Source organism: Bos javanicus, chromosome 18, assembly GCF_032452875.1.
Source record: "Bos javanicus breed banteng chromosome 18, ARS-OSU_banteng_1.0, whole genome shotgun sequence".
NCBI classification, from domain to species: Eukaryota; Metazoa; Chordata; class Mammalia; order Artiodactyla; family Bovidae; genus Bos; species Bos javanicus.
Window position 1 is genome coordinate 14833842 of NC_083885.1, and position 19767 is coordinate 14853608.

General features: G+C 50.3%; 1 protein-coding gene across 6 annotated transcripts in view; it reads right to left on the reverse strand.

Moving 5' to 3' along the window:
* FANCA (FA complementation group A) overlaps positions 1-19446 on the reverse strand; it is a 39294-nt gene extending 19848 nt beyond the window's left edge. For all 6 annotated transcript variants that reach the window (XM_061387042.1, XM_061387040.1, XM_061387043.1 and 3 more), the window contains exons 1-20: positions 19326-19446; positions 18567-18676; positions 18118-18211; positions 16642-16784; positions 16441-16536; positions 14918-14991; positions 10865-10977; positions 9778-9860; positions 9454-9487; positions 9001-9067; positions 7735-7847; positions 6725-6801; positions 6346-6487; positions 5823-5956; positions 4050-4160; positions 3170-3265; positions 3033-3092; positions 2186-2274; positions 1599-1659; positions 1461-1510 (exon numbers count right to left, since the gene is read on the reverse strand). In XM_061387042.1, coding sequence (XP_061243026.1) covers positions 1461-1510; positions 1599-1659; positions 2186-2274; positions 3033-3092; positions 3170-3265; positions 4050-4160; positions 5823-5956; positions 6346-6487; positions 6725-6801; positions 7735-7847; positions 9001-9067; positions 9454-9487; positions 9778-9860; positions 10865-10977; positions 14918-14991; positions 16441-16536; positions 16642-16784; positions 18118-18211; positions 18567-18676; positions 19326-19404 — 1826 coding nt within the window. In that variant the 5' untranslated portion in view covers positions 19405-19446. The remainder of the gene's footprint in view (positions 1-1460; positions 1511-1598; positions 1660-2185; positions 2275-3032; positions 3093-3169; positions 3266-4049; positions 4161-5822; positions 5957-6345; positions 6488-6724; positions 6802-7734; positions 7848-9000; positions 9068-9453; positions 9488-9777; positions 9861-10864; positions 10978-14917; positions 14992-16440; positions 16537-16641; positions 16785-18117; positions 18212-18566; positions 18677-19325) is intronic.
* Between the last annotated feature and the right edge of the window lie 321 nt (positions 19447-19767).

Here is a 19767-nt window from a genome sequence, read left to right on the forward strand (position 1 = left end):
CCCCTTCTACACCTTGCTACATCATTTCACCAGAAATGAAATCAGATCTACAGTGAAATGCACTGCTATAAAACTTCAGAACACAGGGAACAAAGACACTACAGGCCTCCAGAAAGAACACAGATCCCATGCAAAGAGTCAGAAATTTTAAGTTTCTAACATCTCAGCAGCAACACTGGACATTAGAAGTCAAGGAAGTGATGCAAAAATTTGAGGGAAAATAATTTACAACTTAGATTTCTATACCCAGCCAAACTACCTATCAAATGACGGGCTAAAAAAAGTGTCAAAAATTTACCTCCCATCCATCCTTTTGTGAGAAGCTTCAATAGGACGCTTTCCACCAACACAAAGGAGTAAACCAAGAAAGAGGAGGATCTTGATATAGAAAAGAGAAGCCAGCACAAGCCATGGCAGAGGACAGCACAAGGTGATGCTGAAGGGAGATGCAAGGGTGACAGCCGTCTTAAAGGCATAAACAGCTAGTAAGTAGCAATGGAGCAGGTTAGAAGGCCTAGAAGAGATTTCCCTACAATATAACTGCAGGGATACTCAACGATTCTGAACAAGAGAACAGTTAGACACCCAGCTGAGTTTGCAGGGAAGCATATAAATATGTACAAGGAAAACTACGATAAAACAAAGATGATTATGAACTCCAGAGAAAACAAAAGGAACAACTCTGAACAGTGTCTGGATAGTCTTAAAAACAAGCACTAAATACTGAGGTTTTAAAAACTATTACAGGAAGGATAGCTATGTTTGTTGGTGGAGGACAGAAAACTAAACCAGAAAAAGTGGTAAGTACGGAAATAAAGTTATTTGGAGATTTGGGGCAAAATATAAAAAAATCAGGTAAGAGATGAAAATGCTTGCTTCCAGAAAGAAAGTGAAGTGGCAGGATGGGTGGCATGGCTCTCTGTCTTAAACTTCATAGAAATATCTGATTCTTTAGTCTAACTTGTTTTTTTAAAATTTTGACATATAGTTGAATTACAATGTCGTGTTAATTTCTGCTGTACAGCAACATGACCCAGTTATATATATCGATACATTCTTTTTCATATTCTTCTCTATTCTGATTTATCACAGGATATTGAATAGTTACCTGTGCTATATAGTAGGATCTTACTGTTTATCCATCCTTTATGTAACAGTGTACATCTGCGGATCCCAAACTTCCGGTCCATGCCTCCCCTTCTACACCTTGATCCCCTCCCGGCAACAAGTCTGTTCTGTTTGTGAGCCTGTTTCTGTTTCATTTGGGCCATGTTTTAGATTCTACGTACAAGGGACATCATATGGTATTTTTGAAGTTGTGATATTCAGAATCAAAGAAATTTTCTTTTTCACATTTTAAGCAACTAATTTTAAGGCAACTTTATAGATAAATAGAGCACACGTGTGACACCACACAGGTCTCTGTGCTGCTAGCCCCCAGCCGCACTGGCCACACATACCTCCTCAGGGACTCGATAAGAGCCTCGCGGGAATCAGGGGCTCTCGGGAGCTATGAAGAAAGACAGACTCTGTGAGATGCCGAGAGGAACCCCAGTCTCTGCCAACCCGGCCCCAGGGTCACGGAGACGTGTACTGACCACTCGTGGTGTGAGCAGCGCAGGGAGGAAGTGGGACAGGTAATAGGACCTCCGGAATATGCTGCAACGGAGAAGGGCAGGCTCAGGGCGGCCCCTGGCAGAGGACCTGCAGCAGGGCAGTGCCATCCACATCTGGGGCCGTCCCTGAAGGTCAGCATCATGTTTTCAAGTCTTCTTTCTCACTGTTTAGGGGCCCTTTGCACAAACAGAATTCTGTGCTGGTGACCACCTGTGGCTGGAGAGTCAGGGCATTCTGGAATCTGGGCTCATCCATGATCAGGAGGTTGACCGTGGGAGCTGGAGGCCATGCACATCCCTCAGGGGCAAAGCCTTAAGAAAGCTACCCCATGCTGGGAGCAGCCAGAATTCATGCTTTGGGGTCACAGCAAATTCTACAAAATTTTGCTATTCAACTCCCTGCACTGGCCTCACACAGTCACTGCTGAAGCATGAACAAGAAAAATCATTGTGGCTTAAGGGCGGGCCTGTTCTGATCCCTCTGAACAGCTTTCCTAAAGGGCCCACCCATCATGGCCACAGAGCTTCGCTGGGGCCTGCCCAATAGCCCTCCCGGTGTGTGACCCTACCTGGCCTCTAGGATGGCGACGGGAACCTTCCCTGTGTGTTCAAACACCGAGAGTGCCTTCTCAACATCCTGGGATGCTTGGCTCTGGGGCTGGATGGAAATGAACAGAAGACTTAAAGAAAAGGCAGGAGCAGAGCAGGGCCACGGTTTTGTGGTCAGGTGAGAAGCACGAGAGAGCAGGGCATGTGGACAAGCCCCTGTGCCAGCAAACTGCTAGGAGGGATCGACTGCTGCCCCCAGCCTCAGTGAGCTCACCATGTTGGAGAGCTGCCCTGCCGGCCCCCGTGGGTCTGTCCCTCCACCCTCTTTCTGCTTCCCTTCTAGAGCAACAAAGATCCCAATGCAAAATTTTCAGGTGGGAAGAGGCAGAGACCTGATATTTGACATTTAAAAATATTATGAAATGGCAACTTGTAAACAGCAATAAATCTTAAATGGAAAACTGCTTTACATATTTTAAAGCTTTAATCTGACAGTCCAGCAGCACCTCCAAAAGTTCTTCATAGACTCATAACTTTGAGGTTAGAGTGTCTTAGGAAAGTATACACAGCCCATACACCCACCTGACATGTGTCTACACGAACAGAGTTAACACTTTTTTCTATAATTCTGAGAAAAACACAACCTTGCCCTTCCCCAGCTGATTTACAGACCACTTTGTCCATGAAACCACGTGAAGGGGACCCCAAGAAGAAACGTTACTGGCCGTGGGGCCCCTGCTGCTGCTGTGAACAGACACCAGAGGACGGCTTGCCTGGCCGCCGCACATGCGGGTGCCCCGACGGCAGAGGCTCTGACGCGCAGAGTCCAGGAAGGAGGCCACGCAGAGAGGAGCATGGGCACGTTACCTGCGTGACATCTCCAGCAGAAGACAGGTCTTCATAGAGCCCCATGTTCTCTATAGAAATCTGCAGAGAGGTGGGTGTCGGTGAGGACCCCTGGGGGCGCTCGGCTCCACGGACAGAGAAGAGGAGCTGGGACTCACTTTGAGGTCGGCCAGGCGCGTCTTGGCCAGCACCACATAATCGGTGAGGAGGGTACGATACTTGCCAGGGACCAGGGGTGGGTGGAGAATGTGCACCTGTGGGCAGAGGGTGGGGGCGTCCATCAGCTCCTCAGCTGCCCCGACTTTCTGGGGCAGTCACTCACACTGACCACAGAAGAGTCCCAGCATCAGCCACAGACCAGAGGACATGCAGCAGACAGGGCCCTGGGCCAGGCGAGGGCAGGAAGGGTCCTGTCACAGAGCTGGCTCCCAGGCCCCACATGGGAGGGAGGCAGTGGGGGGCGGGGGGACAGGACTCAGGAGGGCATGTGCTCACTCCCTCTATGTGCGTTACTTCGTGCGTACTCTTTGAAATGAAATATACATTTAATTAAATAGGAAGATGATGTTCATTTTCCAAGTGCCTTACCCACGAAAGTGAGTGCTGGGGATAGTCATCTCATCACAAGCAAGTGCACAGCAGGATGCTTTTGGTGACAACATGAACTGAGCATCCAGTCTTACACCCCAGGAATAACAGTCATGGCCTCGGGGGCGTACTCCCCCAGCTTCTTTTTTTTTTTTTCCCCCAGCTTCTTTGTCAGTATACAAATAGATCATTTTGAACACCAAGCACAGGGCCCAGGACGCTTGCCTGCCTCACCGTCTGTGGTGTGTAGACACGCAGACGGCCCTGCTCACGGACCAGCTCCCAGGACCACACACGCTGGTTTCTGGGCATTTACCAGAAGAAACCTGGCTCCCTTGGGTACACCCTGACACCCCAGGGTGGCGTCCCTGCTGTGACTGCTCCCTGCTGCAGTGTCCTGGGGGAACCCCAGGACCGGGGACTGAGCAGAAGGTCCTGCTGGCCTCTCACCTGCAGGTACCGGGGGACCTCGAAGGGCACGAGGTCAGACAGGAACTTGAAGAGGAAGACCAGCGCCTTCTTGCTGCAGCTGTGGATGCCCCTAGTGCTGCCGAAAGTGGCCTGGGGAGGAGCCGGGAATGAGGTGGGGTGACAGGAGGACCTGCCATGCAGTGGCCATGACTACGTCCCAGCCTCAGCAACAGCGGGAAGAGGGAAGCAATGTCATTTTAGCTTGTTTGTCTCCAGGATGCCATGGCTGTGCCCTAGCTAAACAGATGGACTGAGAATTTAAAAAGTAAAAAATACAGTCCTGTAGGACTTCGTGATGGCCCAGTGGTTAAGAATTTGCCTGCAAATACAGGGGACATGGGTTCCATCCCTGGTTCAGGAAGATTCCACATACCGAGGAGCAAGTAAGCCAGTGCACAACTCCTGAGCCCCCACTCTAGAGCCCATGCTCCACAACAAGACGCTGACTCTGCCCAGACCGAGTGGCTTCCCACCTCCTCATGAGTGCAGTCTGGCAGGACGGCGAAAACCAACACGGCTGCTTTTGTGCACACTGGGCTGCTCTGTGGTGGTTCTCACGTGCATGGGGATGGGGTGGGGGGTGCCCTTCTCTCTGCTTACTTCCCACCAGGTCAGGTGTTTGTTCGACTCTCACAACTAGAGAGTAGCCCCGCTTGCTGCAGCCTGTGCAACAAGGAAGACTCGGTGCAGCCAAAAATAAATAAAAAATTTAAATTTAAAAACATTTTAAAAATTTATAAAGGATACATTCCTGTGGAAAATGGTAAATATGGTGCCTTTCTGTGAACCTTAGAGACAGGATTTGTCAACTGCCCACGAGAGCCCTGTCCTCGAAGACACACTCATTCCACTCTAACCACACGCTCAGCTGAGTGGACGACAGCCCTGCAGGGGAGGTAGCCACGGCAGGTGGGCCTTTGGCAAAGCCCCAGGTCACAGCAGGAAAGTGAAGAGGACCCTTAGAGAACTGGGTGCGCCTGGGGGAGGGAGGTTCTGAAGAGTCGGCCCTGAGCAGTCTGGATGAGCCAGCAAAGAGCAGCACCCACCCCACATGAGGCCCACCCACCACATTGCAAGGCCTGCAGCAGCTCCTCCTCCAGATCACACCCCTAGTTCTTCTGACAAAGGATGGTCAGACAGACAGCAGACATACAGTCACCAGAGTGAGCATGCAGGACACACAGTCGACACCACTGGGCCTGCCATCAGAGCACTGCCTGGGCCCCAGGGGGATCCTCAGTGCCAGGATGGTGGACACAGCTTCGGAGCCACATGCAGAAGCCCCTGGTCCACTGTGTGGAGCTGGCCGACACACTGGGCAGGAGGGAGCTTCATTCAGTGAAAGAACGAACCACGCCCACCAACCCAACAGGCAAGCCGGGCACAGAGTCCAGCAAGGAGACAATAGCTCTGCCACCCAAACTTCTACAAAGAATAGGCCTTGTAATCCCAGATCCAAATGCACCCAGATGGGCTCAGCAGTCTGGAAGGAGCAAACCCCGGCAAACACCTGCACCTGGTGGGAAGTAAGCAGAGAGAAGGGCACCCCCCGCCCCACCCCATCCCCATGGATGTGAGAACCACCACAGAGCAGCCCAGTGTGCACAAAAGCAGCCGTGTTGGTTTTCACCGTCCTACCAGACTGCACTCACAAAGAGGTGGGAAGCCATGCAGTCTCAGCAGAGTCAACCACAGCTGCAAACGTGGGCCATGCTGGACCCCGGGGGCCAGGCGGGAGTGCAGGCAGCTCACCTGGAACCAGGTAGTGTAGGATGGGAAGACAGCTGGGCCCTCCAGCGCAGCCTGCCGCACGACTAGGAATGCCAAAACCATGCTGTCCAAGTCCCAGCTCTCGAATGCACGTGCCAGCAGACGGGTCACCCAACCTAGGTAAGAACACCAGCACGGCTGTGGACAAGCCAGGGGTGCGGGCAGGACTGTCCACCTGCCCACACCGATCCCCAAGCATGGGTGGCGGCCTGCACGCAGCCTGGCAGTGGGTACGAGGGCAGACGGCAGCAGGCAGACGGCTGAGCAGGGTGGGGTCCTGGGAGACACCACAGCCACAGCTGTCCCCGGCTGGACGACCACCTGCTGAGCAGGTGTGAAGGGCTTCATTTTCACTGAGCTGGAATCAGTGATTCCATGACAGGCTCACTCACAGACACCGGTCCATAAATCACACACAGACACACACTGAGAACAGGACACAGCTCCCTCCCTACGCGCCAACACACACACACCCAGAAAAGGACACAACTCCCGCCCCACGCACCATTAACCAGCTGCTGTGCATCCGGGAGGCAGATGACCAGCGTGGACACACAGGACAGCACGTGTCTCCAGTTTACCTCCTGCGTCTCCAGAACGTCTTGTAAGTGGCCCACCAGCTCCTCTGGGCTCAGGATCACAAAGAGCTGGAAGCGGAGAGTCAAAGCTGGACCTTCACCTCCTCCCACTCTGCATCAGACACAACCTGGACTCAAAACACCTGCCCATGCTGACCCCCACGGCCAGCACCAGCCAGAGGGAGTTCTCCTCTGAGGCTATGGCGCTCTGCCCTAGTAACAAGTTCAGTCTTGGACCTAGATGGTCATCCAGCCGGGGACAGCTGTGGCTGTGGTGTCTCCCAGGACCCCACCCCATGCACTTACCCTGCGGTACAGGCCACTGAGCAGAGCGGGGGTCCTTGCAAAGCTCCACTCTCTCTGCATCTGAACGGCATCGGAAACTTCATTCAGGAGCAAACACACAGAATGACAGGTCAGCAATCATCAATGTTCATTGAGTCCATGTCAAACACTTACCGTGTTTTAATTTGCACTTGTCCAAGTGTATGTGAACTTCATCGTTTCATTTGTCAACCATTTTTTATGTCATATCCTTTATCATACATATCTACTAAATATCCTCCAACCCATCAGTTACATTTTAATTATTTGGCTTTCGAACTTTCACTGTGAACAAGCAGTGAGGACGCTGTGGAAAGCATGGCAGGTGGAAAAGCACAGGTCAGCGGGCCCAGGCCCTCTGCTGGAGCAGTGGCCTCTGAGGAGTTTCCTGTGCTCCGAGGGCAGGCGTGTTGGGAGCCACACAGACCTGGAGAAGGCCTAGGTGCTGGACACCTTTCAGGAAGCCATGTACCCACAGGAAATGCTGACCTGAGCCACTGAGACAGAACCCTGGAATTCACAGAAAGCCATGCACACACAGGAAATGCTGACCTGAGACACAGAGACAGAACCCTGGAATTCACAGTATGAGCACTGTTTTAAAAACCTACCTAGACTTCCCTGGTGGTCCAGCGGCTAAGACTCTTGGCTCCCAATGCAGGGGACCCGGGTTTGATCCCTGGTCAGGGAACTAGATCCCACATGCCACAACTAAGATTCTGCATGCTGCAACTAAGACCCAGCTCAGCCAAATAAATATTAAAAAAAAACAAACAAAAAAAAACAACCAAAACCTACCCAGAAAAGACAAGAAGGCCTTCACCCATTGCCATTCTACTGTGGCAATGGGTGACACTTCTTTAATTCAAACTTTCTTTATGGGAAAGTGTTACTCTCAAACAAGATGTTTAATGACAGAAGACTGTCCTTCCAGTGTTAACACCCACAGTCTGAGTTCCCGTAGTGGGGAGCGCCAGGACGCTTGGACCCACCTTTTAGCACAGGCTTGTGGGTGAGGATCTGGGTCAGAGTATGACAGAACCACCTCTTCAGAGTCTCTGCTGAAAGTATACTCTGGTACATGGGTCCACTGAACACACTGAACCTGTAGACACAGCGGAGGCACTCAGGGAAGGGACCCTCTAGGTTCCCATTGCATGGCAGCGACACCTCACGCACAAGGAGCAGTTCATCCGAAGAGCAGCGGAGACCTGCAGGCCCCACACTCCAGACCCCTGGCTTGTGTGTATGGGCTGGCCTTGCCCACACCCTGCCACGCTTCCCTGGCAGGCCTGCAGCCTGGCTTCCATGCTGCAGATGGAAGGGAATCTAGGGGGGCATCACTCTACAGGACAGGATGAAAGGTAACAGTCGCTGTCACAGAGAGAAGCAGGCAGGTCAGACTGGGGGCGTGAAGGGCCGCTCCTCGCAGGTTTCACAGGCCACAGGAACCACAGCCCCGCCCTAGACCACAAAGCTCTCAACCACACCCACGTTCCTCAAGCCAAGGACGCCATCCCCCGACACGAGAGGGAAGGAAAGACAGTGCAGAGAGTCACCGACAGGTGAGGAGGGACAGGGGCTGGACCTGACAGTGGGGTGCCCCTTAGGGGAGAGAACTCAGGGTCCCAGATGCCATGTGACCTGCCTGCATCCCACATGCAGTGAGGAGGCTCTGGGTGGGAGACAGGGCAGAAGCCACCCAGACAGGGAGGGGCCTCTGAGTTCACTGATTTAACCTGGGAGGCCGTGATCGCACAGTCAACACACGATGAACATGCACACACGTACAACACAGCTGTGTGCTGTAGCTGCTTACTAAGTGCTGAACCACGCAGCAGGCTGAGGACTCCTGATGTCATCGTGGGGACCAGCAACCAGGAGCAAGGTAATTAAGAAGGGGAAGGAGTAACAAAGCACAGAAGCCTCCCACGGAAGAGCCACAGTCTGGGTGGCCTCAGCCCACGATCCCCTGAAGCAGGTTCGGTCCCCAGGAGCGTGGGGCATGCCCCCACAGAAGCATATACAGGTCCTGCGGGGGCAGCATGGCAGGGCAAGGCCACCCTGGCTTGGACCCTGAGGACCCAGGCCTGCCCCCTCCTCACAACCCGGAGGGCACAGTTCCCACAGGAAGGGCCCCATCTTCAGACGGTTCCTAGCACTTTGAGCTGTCACCACGATGGCGAAAGATCACGGAGCTTTCAGGAGGGAGAGCGCAGCTGGGACGCTCAGCCTGCAGGCCCACCCCAGGAACTCACCAGCAGCTCCCTGCCTTGTATGCTGGGGACCCCTCCGGTAGGCCAGCTGCCACAGCTTCGAGAGTGGCTGAGGCAGAAAAGAGACATCAGCATCATATCGTCACGTCTGTCAGAAACAGCCCCGACCAAGTGCTTCTGGGCAAGTCAGGTCATGGACCCCCAACCCACAATCCCTTCAAGCTCCCACACGTCTCGGTGGCATCAGACTCAAGCCTTGAAAATCCACCCAAATACAGATAAGACAGTGCTTTCCTAACAAACCATCCAGCTGTTACCACTGCTGCTCTGGAGACCAGACGTGAAGACAGCAAAGCTGGTCTCCAGAGGAGACTGTAGTGAGTTGGTCAGTTTGTACCCCATCACAGACGTCAAAGGGCCTCTGAAGGGCACGACTGAGCTGGAAAGGCAGGAGCTACAGGAACCCCAACCAGCCCGGCCCACAGGGCCACTCACAGGCCAGCATCTGCTCAAGAACAGCAGCGGCGATCTGTGGGGACAGAACACTGCAGTCACCTGTGTGCAAGCAAGCCTGCCATCACCCCAGATCCAGTCTCCAGACCCCCTCGGGGGATCTGCCCAGGACACCCTTCCCCCTGTTCCCAAGCACTGGCCCAGAGTCTGGGAGCTTCAGAAACCAGAGACGCAGGAGAGAGACCACTGCCCAGGCCTACGCCCTCGCAGCTAGACTCAGGGAGCGCCCCCATATGGGGCTGCACACCCAAGCCCCTCATCCTGTGCCTGCTGCCCAGAGTCCTGTTCCACTTGCCTGGCACCCACCTGGGCCATCTGCGCTGGTGCCCCGTCTCCCCTCACACCGTCGCTTTTCTGGAATCCCCTCAAAACAAACATTTGCACAAGATCTGAAAAGCACAAAAGCAAAGTGTTTTTGTGCACTGTGGTCCCTGGGCAGACCACCAGCTTCAGAGGGGCTGGGAGGGCAGGATCTGCACGAAGCTGGGACGCTGGCTCTGGGCACGGGGGGCCCACCAACCGCATCCACCAGACCCAGCCAAGCCTTCCCTAAGCCCACTGCACAGAAAGGGAGACATAGCTGGTCAGGTTTATGGAAGGACGTTCTCACTTAAATAAGTTTCAAGAGGGTTTCACGTGTCCTTTCCCTCCTACTCAACCACACTAGGACGCTTTTAGGGCCCGAAAGTGTTAAACTGTGGGGAGCAAGGCAGGAGATGGACTCAGAGCTTCTGACAAGGTTACCATCAAGGGACTGAAATTAAACAGTTTAAGCTTCATCTGGGAGCAGGATAACTCACATCAGCAGGACAGTTTTAGGAAGAAGGAATGCCCCTTCCGCAAAGGAAGACTGTATAAGCCCCACAGGGAACCCTCTCGTCCAGGCTTCGATTTACTCATGGGCCGCATTCCTCGGGGAGGATGGGTGACGGCAGACCTGCTGACCCAAGAGCCGCAGGGGCCGGGTGTCTGAGCGAAGGGCCACAGCAGGCAACCCTGCTCACCCAGAGTCCCCACATTCAGAGAACCCGAGGTTCTTGCCCAGTTTCCTCTCTTGCACCTTCTAAAATCAGCACTTGGAGCTGGGCCTCGCAGAGGCATGGATACTGCACAGGTCCTAGGAGCCGACTGTCCGCCCTCTCCCGCCCGCTCGGGGCCTGGAAGGCAGGACAGGTCATCCACGGAGCCCCTGCCTCTGTGCTCAGAAGGCCACCACGTGCCTATCCTCAATACAGCAGCCGGCCCACCCAACAGGCCAAGAGGCTGTCAGCACATGCCCTCGAGGACAGGTGTGCCTGAGCTGACTTCTGTTGGCTCTCCACACCCCAAGTGTGGCCTGCTGTGCTTCCCTGACCATCGCCACGGGACACACCCGCCCGCTCCATGCACTCACCGGCAAGCACAGCCCTGGCGACCTCAGCATGCGGACAGGGGACCTCTATCTGCTCACACAGCAGGCCTAGGTCCTTGCAGAGCCAGACCACCACGGCCTGGGTGTCAGCGCAGCTGAGGGCACAAGCACAGCATTCCATCGTCTGTCACACTCACTCCACCAGGGAGCTGAGGCCACAGGCAGCAAGCCGGCACTGCTCAGCCTCCTGCCCCCACCACTGTGGGGCCAGCCAAGTAAAAATCATCCCTTTTTCCACAGTGTATTTACTTGGAGTGGCTTATTATTGTTGGGGGAAAAGAAAAATCTTAATAACAGTAATGAGAGTAGTAATAAAGTAATGAGAGTAGTAATAATGGGCTCGGGCTCTAGACCAACAAGTGAGTATCTGGCAGAGCAATGCTGGTTTGGGGGCGTCGCAGTGGGTGGGCAACTCTCACTTGCCGGGTTTGTATTCCCCTGGTGACTAATGATGGTGAGCATCTTTTCATGTGCTTAGCTATTGGTGGATCTTTTTAAAATTTATTTTTATTTGGCTGTAGTAGGTCTTAGTTGTAGCCTGCAAACTCTTAGTTGTGGCATATGGAATCTAGTCTTCTGACCAGGGATTGAACCTGGGCCCCCTGCCTGAGGAGTGCAGCATCTTAGCCACTAGACCACCAGGGAAGTCTCTGTAAAATCTTCTTTAGAGAAATGTCTATTGAAACCCTTTATCTGCTTTTTAACTGGATTATTCCTCTTCTTATTGTTGGAGTAGAGGAATTGTCTGACTTGTAAACAGTTTCCTGTGCACTATTTTCATTGTCCTGATAGTCGCATGAACTTTAGGTGTCACGTCCGAGAAATCCCTGCCTGGTCCAAGCTCATGAAGATTTACCCTTGGATCTTCTTCCAGGAGGTTTATGGTTTTAGCCCTTAAGTTCAGGTCTCGGATGCACAGAGTTAACTGCTATCTGTAGTGGAGGTAGGGGTTCAACTCCATCCTTCTACATGTAGATATCCAGTGGTCCGAGCCCCACTGCTGAAAAGACCATTTTCCCTCCATTAAATGGTCTTGGCACCGCTGTCAAAAACAACTGACCATAATGTATGAGTTTACGTCTGGACACTCAATCCTGTTTTTCTGTATGTCAACTGTTATGCCAGGACCCCGCTATCTTGATAATGACTGTTTTGTACTAAAAGTTCTGAAAACAGGATGTGTGGGAACTTCCCTGGTAGTCCAGTAGCTAGGATTATGTGCTTCCACTGCAGGGGGCATGGGTTCAACCCCTGGTTGGGGAATCCCACAGGCCGCATGGCAGGCAAGCAAGCAAGAACTCAAACAATCAATTCAGTAGGTGTGACTCCTTCAGGTTTTCCCCTCTTTCTGAACAATTTTTGGTGATTCAGGGTTCCTTGCATTTCCGTATCAGCACTGGGACAAGCTTGTCAAAGTCTGTGAGCAAAGCAGCTGAGACCCGAAGGACCCGTACTGGGTACACACGTCGTGTTGGTGAGCAGTGCCGTCTTGATAATAATATGTCTGATCCAGGAGCCTGGAGCATCTATTTAGGTCTTAGCTTCTTTTAGCATGTTTATAGCTTTCAGTGCACTAGTCTTGTTCTTTTTCTTTTCGATGCACTATTAAATGAAATTATTTCTTAGTTTCACCTTCAGGCTGTGTGTTGTTATCGTATGAAAACAAAAGTGTGTTTGTGTATTGGTCTAGTACCCTGCGACCACATAGAATTCATTTATTCACACCAGAACTTTTGGTGTGGATTTCTGAGGATTTTCTATATGCAAGATGATGTCCTCTGCAAACAGTTCCAGTTTTTCCATTCCAATCTGGACGCCTTTTTATCCCCTTTGACTAATTCCCTGGCCAGAAAGTCTGGTGATATTGAACAGAAATATTAAGAATGTTCCTGATCGTACAGTCTGCAGTCTCAGTATGATGTGAGCTGTGGGTTTTTTCTCAGATGACCTTTATGAGGTTGACACGTTCCCTCTACTCCCAGCTTGCTGAGTGTTTATCATGAAATAGTATTAGACTTTGTCAACTGCTTTCTGCTTCTATTAAGATGATCACTCTTGTCCTTTATGCTATTAATGTATATGTTAATTAACATTCAGATGTTAAACCAACCTTGCATTTTGGGGATAAATCTCCATTTTTATGATGTTTAGACCTTTTTTGGTTGCTGGATCCAGTCTGTAAATATTTTGCTGAGTTTCTGCATCTATATACATTAGAGATGCTGGTTGGTAATTTCTTGTCCTGGGGTCTCTCTGTCAACTTTCCTGTCAAGGTACTACTGGCCTCATGCAGTAAGGTGGGGAGTATTCCATCGTCTTTATTTTCTGGAAGAATTTATGAAGGGACACTGCATTTCCTCTTTAAATGCTTGGCAGAGTTCTCAAGAGGAGCCAGGGCCTGAGGGTTTCCTTGTGGGAAGCCTCTGAATCATTTAATAGTGACTTGGTTTCCTCTCCTGTTACAGTCTATTCAGTGCAATCTTTTGTATCTTTCTGAAAATTCATTCATTTCATCTGTTTTCTAATTTATTGGCATAAAACTCCTCACAGTATTATCTTACAGTGCTTTTAATTTTCTGTACGGTCAGCAGTAATAACCCCCCTTTCATCTTGATTTTGGCTGGCTGTGTCTTCTTTTCTGGGTAAGTCTAGCTAAAGGCTTATCAATTTTGCTGACATTTTCAAAGACATCTTCATTGATTCTATTATGTTTCTCATTTCATAGATTTCTGCTCTAATGGTTATTATTTCCTTCCTCCTTCTTGCTCTGGGTTTGGTTTGCTTTTCTCTCTCTAGTTTCTTAAGGCCAAACTTTAAGCCACTGACTTCAGATCATTCTTCTAATATAGGCTTTTGCAGCTAATTTCCCTCTAAGCACTACTTCAGTGGCACCCAATATATGTTGGTATGTTATTCCCATTTCCTTTGTTATGCTATTTTCTAGTTTCCCTTGTGATATTTTTCGCCAATCCATTGATTATTGAAAAGCGTGTGGCCTACTTCCCAAACACTGTGGATTTCCCAAATTGTCTTCTGTGGATTCTTTTCAGCTGCTCTGTGATTTGAGAAGACGTTTGTATGGATTCCACCCTTTTAAATTTATTCCCACTCTCTCTAGGGCCTGACCCATGCGGCCCCCTCCTGCAGACGGTTCCACACTTGAGAGCCAGTGTGTTGCTACCACTGGGTGGGACATACTGCAGGTGTCAGATACGTCGGCTGGTCATCACCAGTCTGACCACTGGATCGACCCATTACTGAAGGCTCCAATTAGTATGGTTCAAAGTCCATCTCTCCCTTCATTACCATCATGCTTTGCTTCATATATTTGGCACTCTGACATTAGGTGTGTATGCTAGGAGATAATGGTTTTCATGTAGTCAAACTAACCAAACTTGCATAACTTCTGGATGTGACCCACACATCATGAAACCACTGGCTTCAATATGGCACTTACCACTGTGCCTGACAGTCCCCCAGACTAGACACTCTGTGTTTCTTCTGGCCAGAGAACAAACACCTAAACCTCCAGCCTTCTGTTGACCAGGGACGGCCAACCACTAAGGCTCCTGACCCTTCTCACATCTGGACAGGTGGCAGGCAGTGTGCATGTCCGACTGGCTCCACCTGGATCACCTCTCCTTCAGTCCCTCCACTTTCTGCCCCTCCTCCCCTTGTCTCTCCTAACTATACAGGGTTGTTCCTTTGTAAACCCCCCTTTCTGACTCTTGGTGGCATTTCAGGAGGTAACAGTTGCACACATTTTACCAGTCATAAATTTACCTGAGAAAAATATTTTATCACATTATGTATCTCATAAAAAAAAATTACCAAGTCTGTGCATGATGAAGATTTCAATTATAACAACGTTGTCTTTAAATAATAAAGCAACTGCTTCTCTGGGTGATTTTTGGTTTCACATATACGTGAGTCAAATTAGACTAGATTACAAAAAGTAAATCAAGTAATATTAACTTTATGTTACATAAAGTTTTCATTTTAGCTTATTTTAATGCTAAATAATCACTGGTTTACCTTTCCAGCAGCTCTGGGATGCTTACAACGTTTTGAACATGAAGACGCCACACAGCTTCAAGCAGCAAAGAATTCTGAAGAAAGTGACAGAACTATGAGTCCTTCACCTACACATTTTCTTCTAAGACATTCAACCTATATGCCTAATGACATGCTTTCCTGAAAACCAAGCCGCCAACACTCACATGACCACCTGAACCCCCATCCCCACCATGATCCTGCGTTCAGGCCCAGACTCCAGCTTAACTTACCTCCAGGCCTTTCTCTGCTGTGGCCAACACAAGACCCCACAGTGTAGCTGGTCACGCCAATTTCTCCTTTCTAGGGCCCTTCAGTGGTTTCTCTCCACTTTCAGGACAAAGGCCCTCCAGTTGTAGCCCTGACATGCCCCACCCCTCGGACACGGTGCCCCAGTCTGACTCGGGCCCTCACACCCACTGCACCCTTCTCTTCACCCAGGAATTCTGACTCAGGCCCCCCCCCAACCAACCCCGATGAGCTTCTTCCTGGAAGCCTTTCCTAACCACCCAATCAGACACCCTGCCCACTCTTCTCTGCTGCCTGCAAACACCCGGACCATCACAACCCTCATGCATTCAGCTCATTATCAGCAGGTGCTGGGACCATAGTAAAGCCTGACAATCACTTGAACTCTAGATAAACGCTGGATAAAAGTAGGGAAAAACCATGAATGCATCACCACCCTTGGGTTTCTTCTTTGCTACATAACTGACCCCGTTTAGTAACTAAGCAATAACTTTCAACTGTAAATCAACTATGCGTGTGTTCTGTCACTCCGTTGTCTCTGACTCTTTCCGACCCCATGGACTGTAGCCCACCAGGCTCCTCTGTCCATGGGATTTCCCAGGCAAGAATACTGGAGTGGGTTGCCATTTCCTTCTTCAGGGGTTCTTCTCAACCCAGGGATGGAACCTGTGTCTCTTACGTTGGCAGTGGATTCTTTACCACTGCACCACCTGGAAAGCCCCGTCAGTCAACTATACTCCAGTAATAAAGTCTGTTTAAAACCCTGTAGGCCTACTGAATTTATAACTTTCCAAAAAACAACAGATAAGGGAATTCCCTGGTGATCCAGTGGTTAGGACTCAGCCCTGTCACAGCCTTGGCCTAGGTTCAATCCTTGCTCCAGGAATTAAGATCCCACAAGCTGCACAGTGTGGCCAATAAAAATAAAAATAACTTTAAATTACATTTTTATAGTTTACTACCTTGGGAAATTATTCATCATAGTACACCTAAGAAGGCATAACATGATGTTTCTGTGTACTGTCTATTCTAATAAATATGACTAATGATGGGAGAATACTGATAAATACGGTAATTGAAGGTCCTTCTTCCCCATTCACAGAGACACTTGCTGAAAGCTTTCCACTCCAGTCTCTGTGATTAACAAGACGCTTGCTGGAAATTCCTAACAAAACCTGGGGATTCTATTGGCTCCACCAAAATGAACAGAATACTGCTTGAAGATCCTGGAATCAGAATTACCATCTCAACTTTACCTGTGCTTTCCATAATTCTTGACAGAAGTAGAGACGGGAAAACATGTTCTGTGCTAATAAGTTCTGAGCGATCTCCAACAAGGACGACAATTTCTTCTGAAAAGAGATTAAATCCTTTCTAAGAAAGCATATTAAATGTCCAGTTTTCCCAGACAGCCAAACAGCAACAAGCAGAGTCCCCTCACTCACGCTGTATCTTACCCTCTGCTCTGGTGTCAGCAGCACCTTGGGAGGGGGCCTCGTGTCTGCCTCACAGATCCGCATGAGGCCAGATGCCACCACCTGGCTGGACAGGACAGCCACTGGAACGCCCAGCCGTGTGGCTTGATCCCGCAAAGCAGAGCCTTAAAGACAGAACAAAATATGGAGATACCCAACAAAATCTACTACTGAAGGAGACTGGTTAAATGCCTTCTCTTAAGCTCTAGCACTACAGAAAACTGCCTTTTGAAGGGGAGAAGAGACCTGGGGGACACAACATATAAAAGTAAGGCAATTTCAGTCTGTTTGAAGCATCTCACGATGGTCTGGGGCCCCTGAAGCCTAGGGCTGCATACACATACACACACGTTTGGACGTTATGGGTGACACAAACAGGGCGCCTGGCAGATGGATTCTATTTCCATTTAATTTTTGGCTGTGCTGGGTCTGTAATAAATTACAGAAACTGAAAAAAGAAGAAGTGGAGCCTGAAGATGTGACTGATTTCCTGCAACCTCATGATAAAGTGAAGGATGAGGAGCTGCTTCTTATATCTGAGCCAAGGATGTGGTTTCTTAAGATTGAATATAGTCCTTGGGAATATGCCAAGAAGACTGCTCAGATGACAACAAAGGATTTAGACTATTACAGAAACTTAGCTGATAAAGCAGCAGCAGGGTTTGAAAAGACTGACTCCAACTTTGAAAGTTCTACTGTGGGTAAAATGCTATTACCCAGCATTGCAGGCCACGGAGAGAGAATCTGTGAAAGGAAGACACAGCGGATTTCACTGTTATCTTGTCTTAAGAAATGGCCACAACCACCCCAGCCTTCGGCAACTTCTACCCTGATCAGTCAGCAGCCTCAACAGTGAGGGAGACTCTCTACCAGTAACAGAGATTATGGCTCTCTGAGGGCTTAGACGATGGTTAACATTTTTAGCAATAAAGTCTTTTTTAAATTTTAGCAGTAGAGCATGTTCTAATTCAGGTATGCACACTGTTCTTTTAGACATAATGCTGTTGCACACTTAGTAGATTACAGTGTCATGTAAATGTAACATTTTTATGCACCAGGAAATGAAAAAATCTGTGGGACTTGCTTGCCTGCAACACTGGCTTCCCAGCAGTGGCCCAGGGCAGCCTTCATCTCCAGCTGCCTTCTGCTCTTCCCTACCCAGCACGGCCTGTTCCCACCACTTCCAGAAACGAGGACCATATTTCTGTCCCATCTTCCCAAGGGTCACTTAGGTTCCTACTGTTCTGAGCCCGATGCACAGTTGCTGTTTTTAAACAAGAGCCTCAAAACAAGCCCCAAGCAAGCCACAGAAACTTGTTGTTGGTGACCACACATGTAAGTAGAAAACCATTATCTGGGGGAATTTAAACACATCTGCCTGTTAGAAGCACATCAAAGTCACTTTACGTACAGCTCTGCCATAACGCAATATATTAAGAAAACAAATCTATAATTCACCTATCAATGAACTGGAAAGGTTAGTGTGGGCCTCAGGACCATCACAATCAATCAACTGGCGGAGACACAGCTGGTCACAGGGAGGACCTTCTACCTAGAAACAAAACATCAAGAACTCCACTTTAAAATGCAAGCCATGTCCTGAAGACAACCAAAGTGTACACAGTGCTTGCCTACTGTGCGATTCCCAAATAATCTGAGGTGAAAAAAATTTTAGGGTGAAACTTACTAAAACCTTTGAGAATTACCAGACTCCTCTCTGGACTATTCTACCTCCAAATAGATATATGCTCCTGATTACTTTTCTCACCTGGACAGCATTTAGTGGGTGCTCCTCCCAGATACTCACAAGTCTTGCCAGGTGTCTCTTCATAAAGGTGATGCCTTTGAGAGGCTCGAAAACCTGCAACCCAAATGTGCTTACAAAGGCGAAGCCAACTGCCTCTCACCTCCAGAATGAGGTCATTCAGGTTTAGATGGCTTCTCAGGAGGCGCACGGCTGACTCTCTCACCTTCTGCTCCCCTTCGGGACTCAGTTTCTGCCTCTCAACTCTTCCCTCTAGGGAAGAAAATCAGTTTCACAAAAATTACAGCACTCCTTAAAAACTCAGGCAAGGAAACACCGTGACACGCTGTACCCCTGGAGGTGATGCACCCTGGAACGTTATGTCCATGGGACTCCTGCCAAAAACCGCACAAGCTTAATCTAATCCTAGGACATATCAGACACACCCAACATAGGGGCACTCCTTCAAACGCCCAGGTCAGGAGGACCCAGGAACTGTCACCCACGCAGGGACCAAGGAAAAGGGAGTAATTGACACGTGGGAGCCTGGACAGAAAAAGGACTTTTACGGGGAAAACTGATGAAATCTGAGCAAAGTCTAGTTTAGCTGTTTAGGACTGTACCAAAGCTACTTTCTTGGGATTGATCCTTTCAAAGATGTTAAGGTGACTCGGGCTGAGCGGAGCTGAACAATTATTGTCATCCAGGCTACTGGGGGGTGGGGGAGGTGAATCTTACGTCTCTACCTTCTGGAATCGGCCCCTCGTGACCGCACGTAGGACAGAGTGGACAGAGGGCTGCCAGAATGGGAAGCTCGGGTGAGCGTGGAGGGATCAGGGCTCCGGGATCAGGATGAAGGGGGACGAGGATGGGCAGAAGAAGGTTCGGGGGGGAAGGAGTCTTGGGGCCCGCGCCCACCTACCCAGCAGCTCAGCCCACGCTCTCCTGCGGACCCCAGGCCCCTGATCCGAGGCGGCGACCCGGGCCCCGGGGGCTGACATCTCTCAAACAGAGCGCGGGTCCAGGGCTCTACGGGTCCTGCCCGCGCTTCGGGTCCAGGGCTCTACGGGTCCTGCCCGCGCTGCCCTCTCATTGGCTGCGGACAGACGCGAGCGCCCATTGGCTGCCAGCTGCCAGGTCACACCCACCTCGGGGGCGGAGACTCGGCGGCCATCTCGTCCGGGGCTGAGGCGGCCATCTTGCAGGTGGCGGGAGACAGGGGCCAACCGTGTCTGTGGCATTTATTTAGGTCCGACTGAAGGCGGAAGTTAGCGGCCTGAGTCAGATGTCACCACCGGGAGAAGACTGTGCTATCCCTTTTGCGTTATTCCTGACGAGGTGAGCAGAGCTGTGCGTGAGGAAAC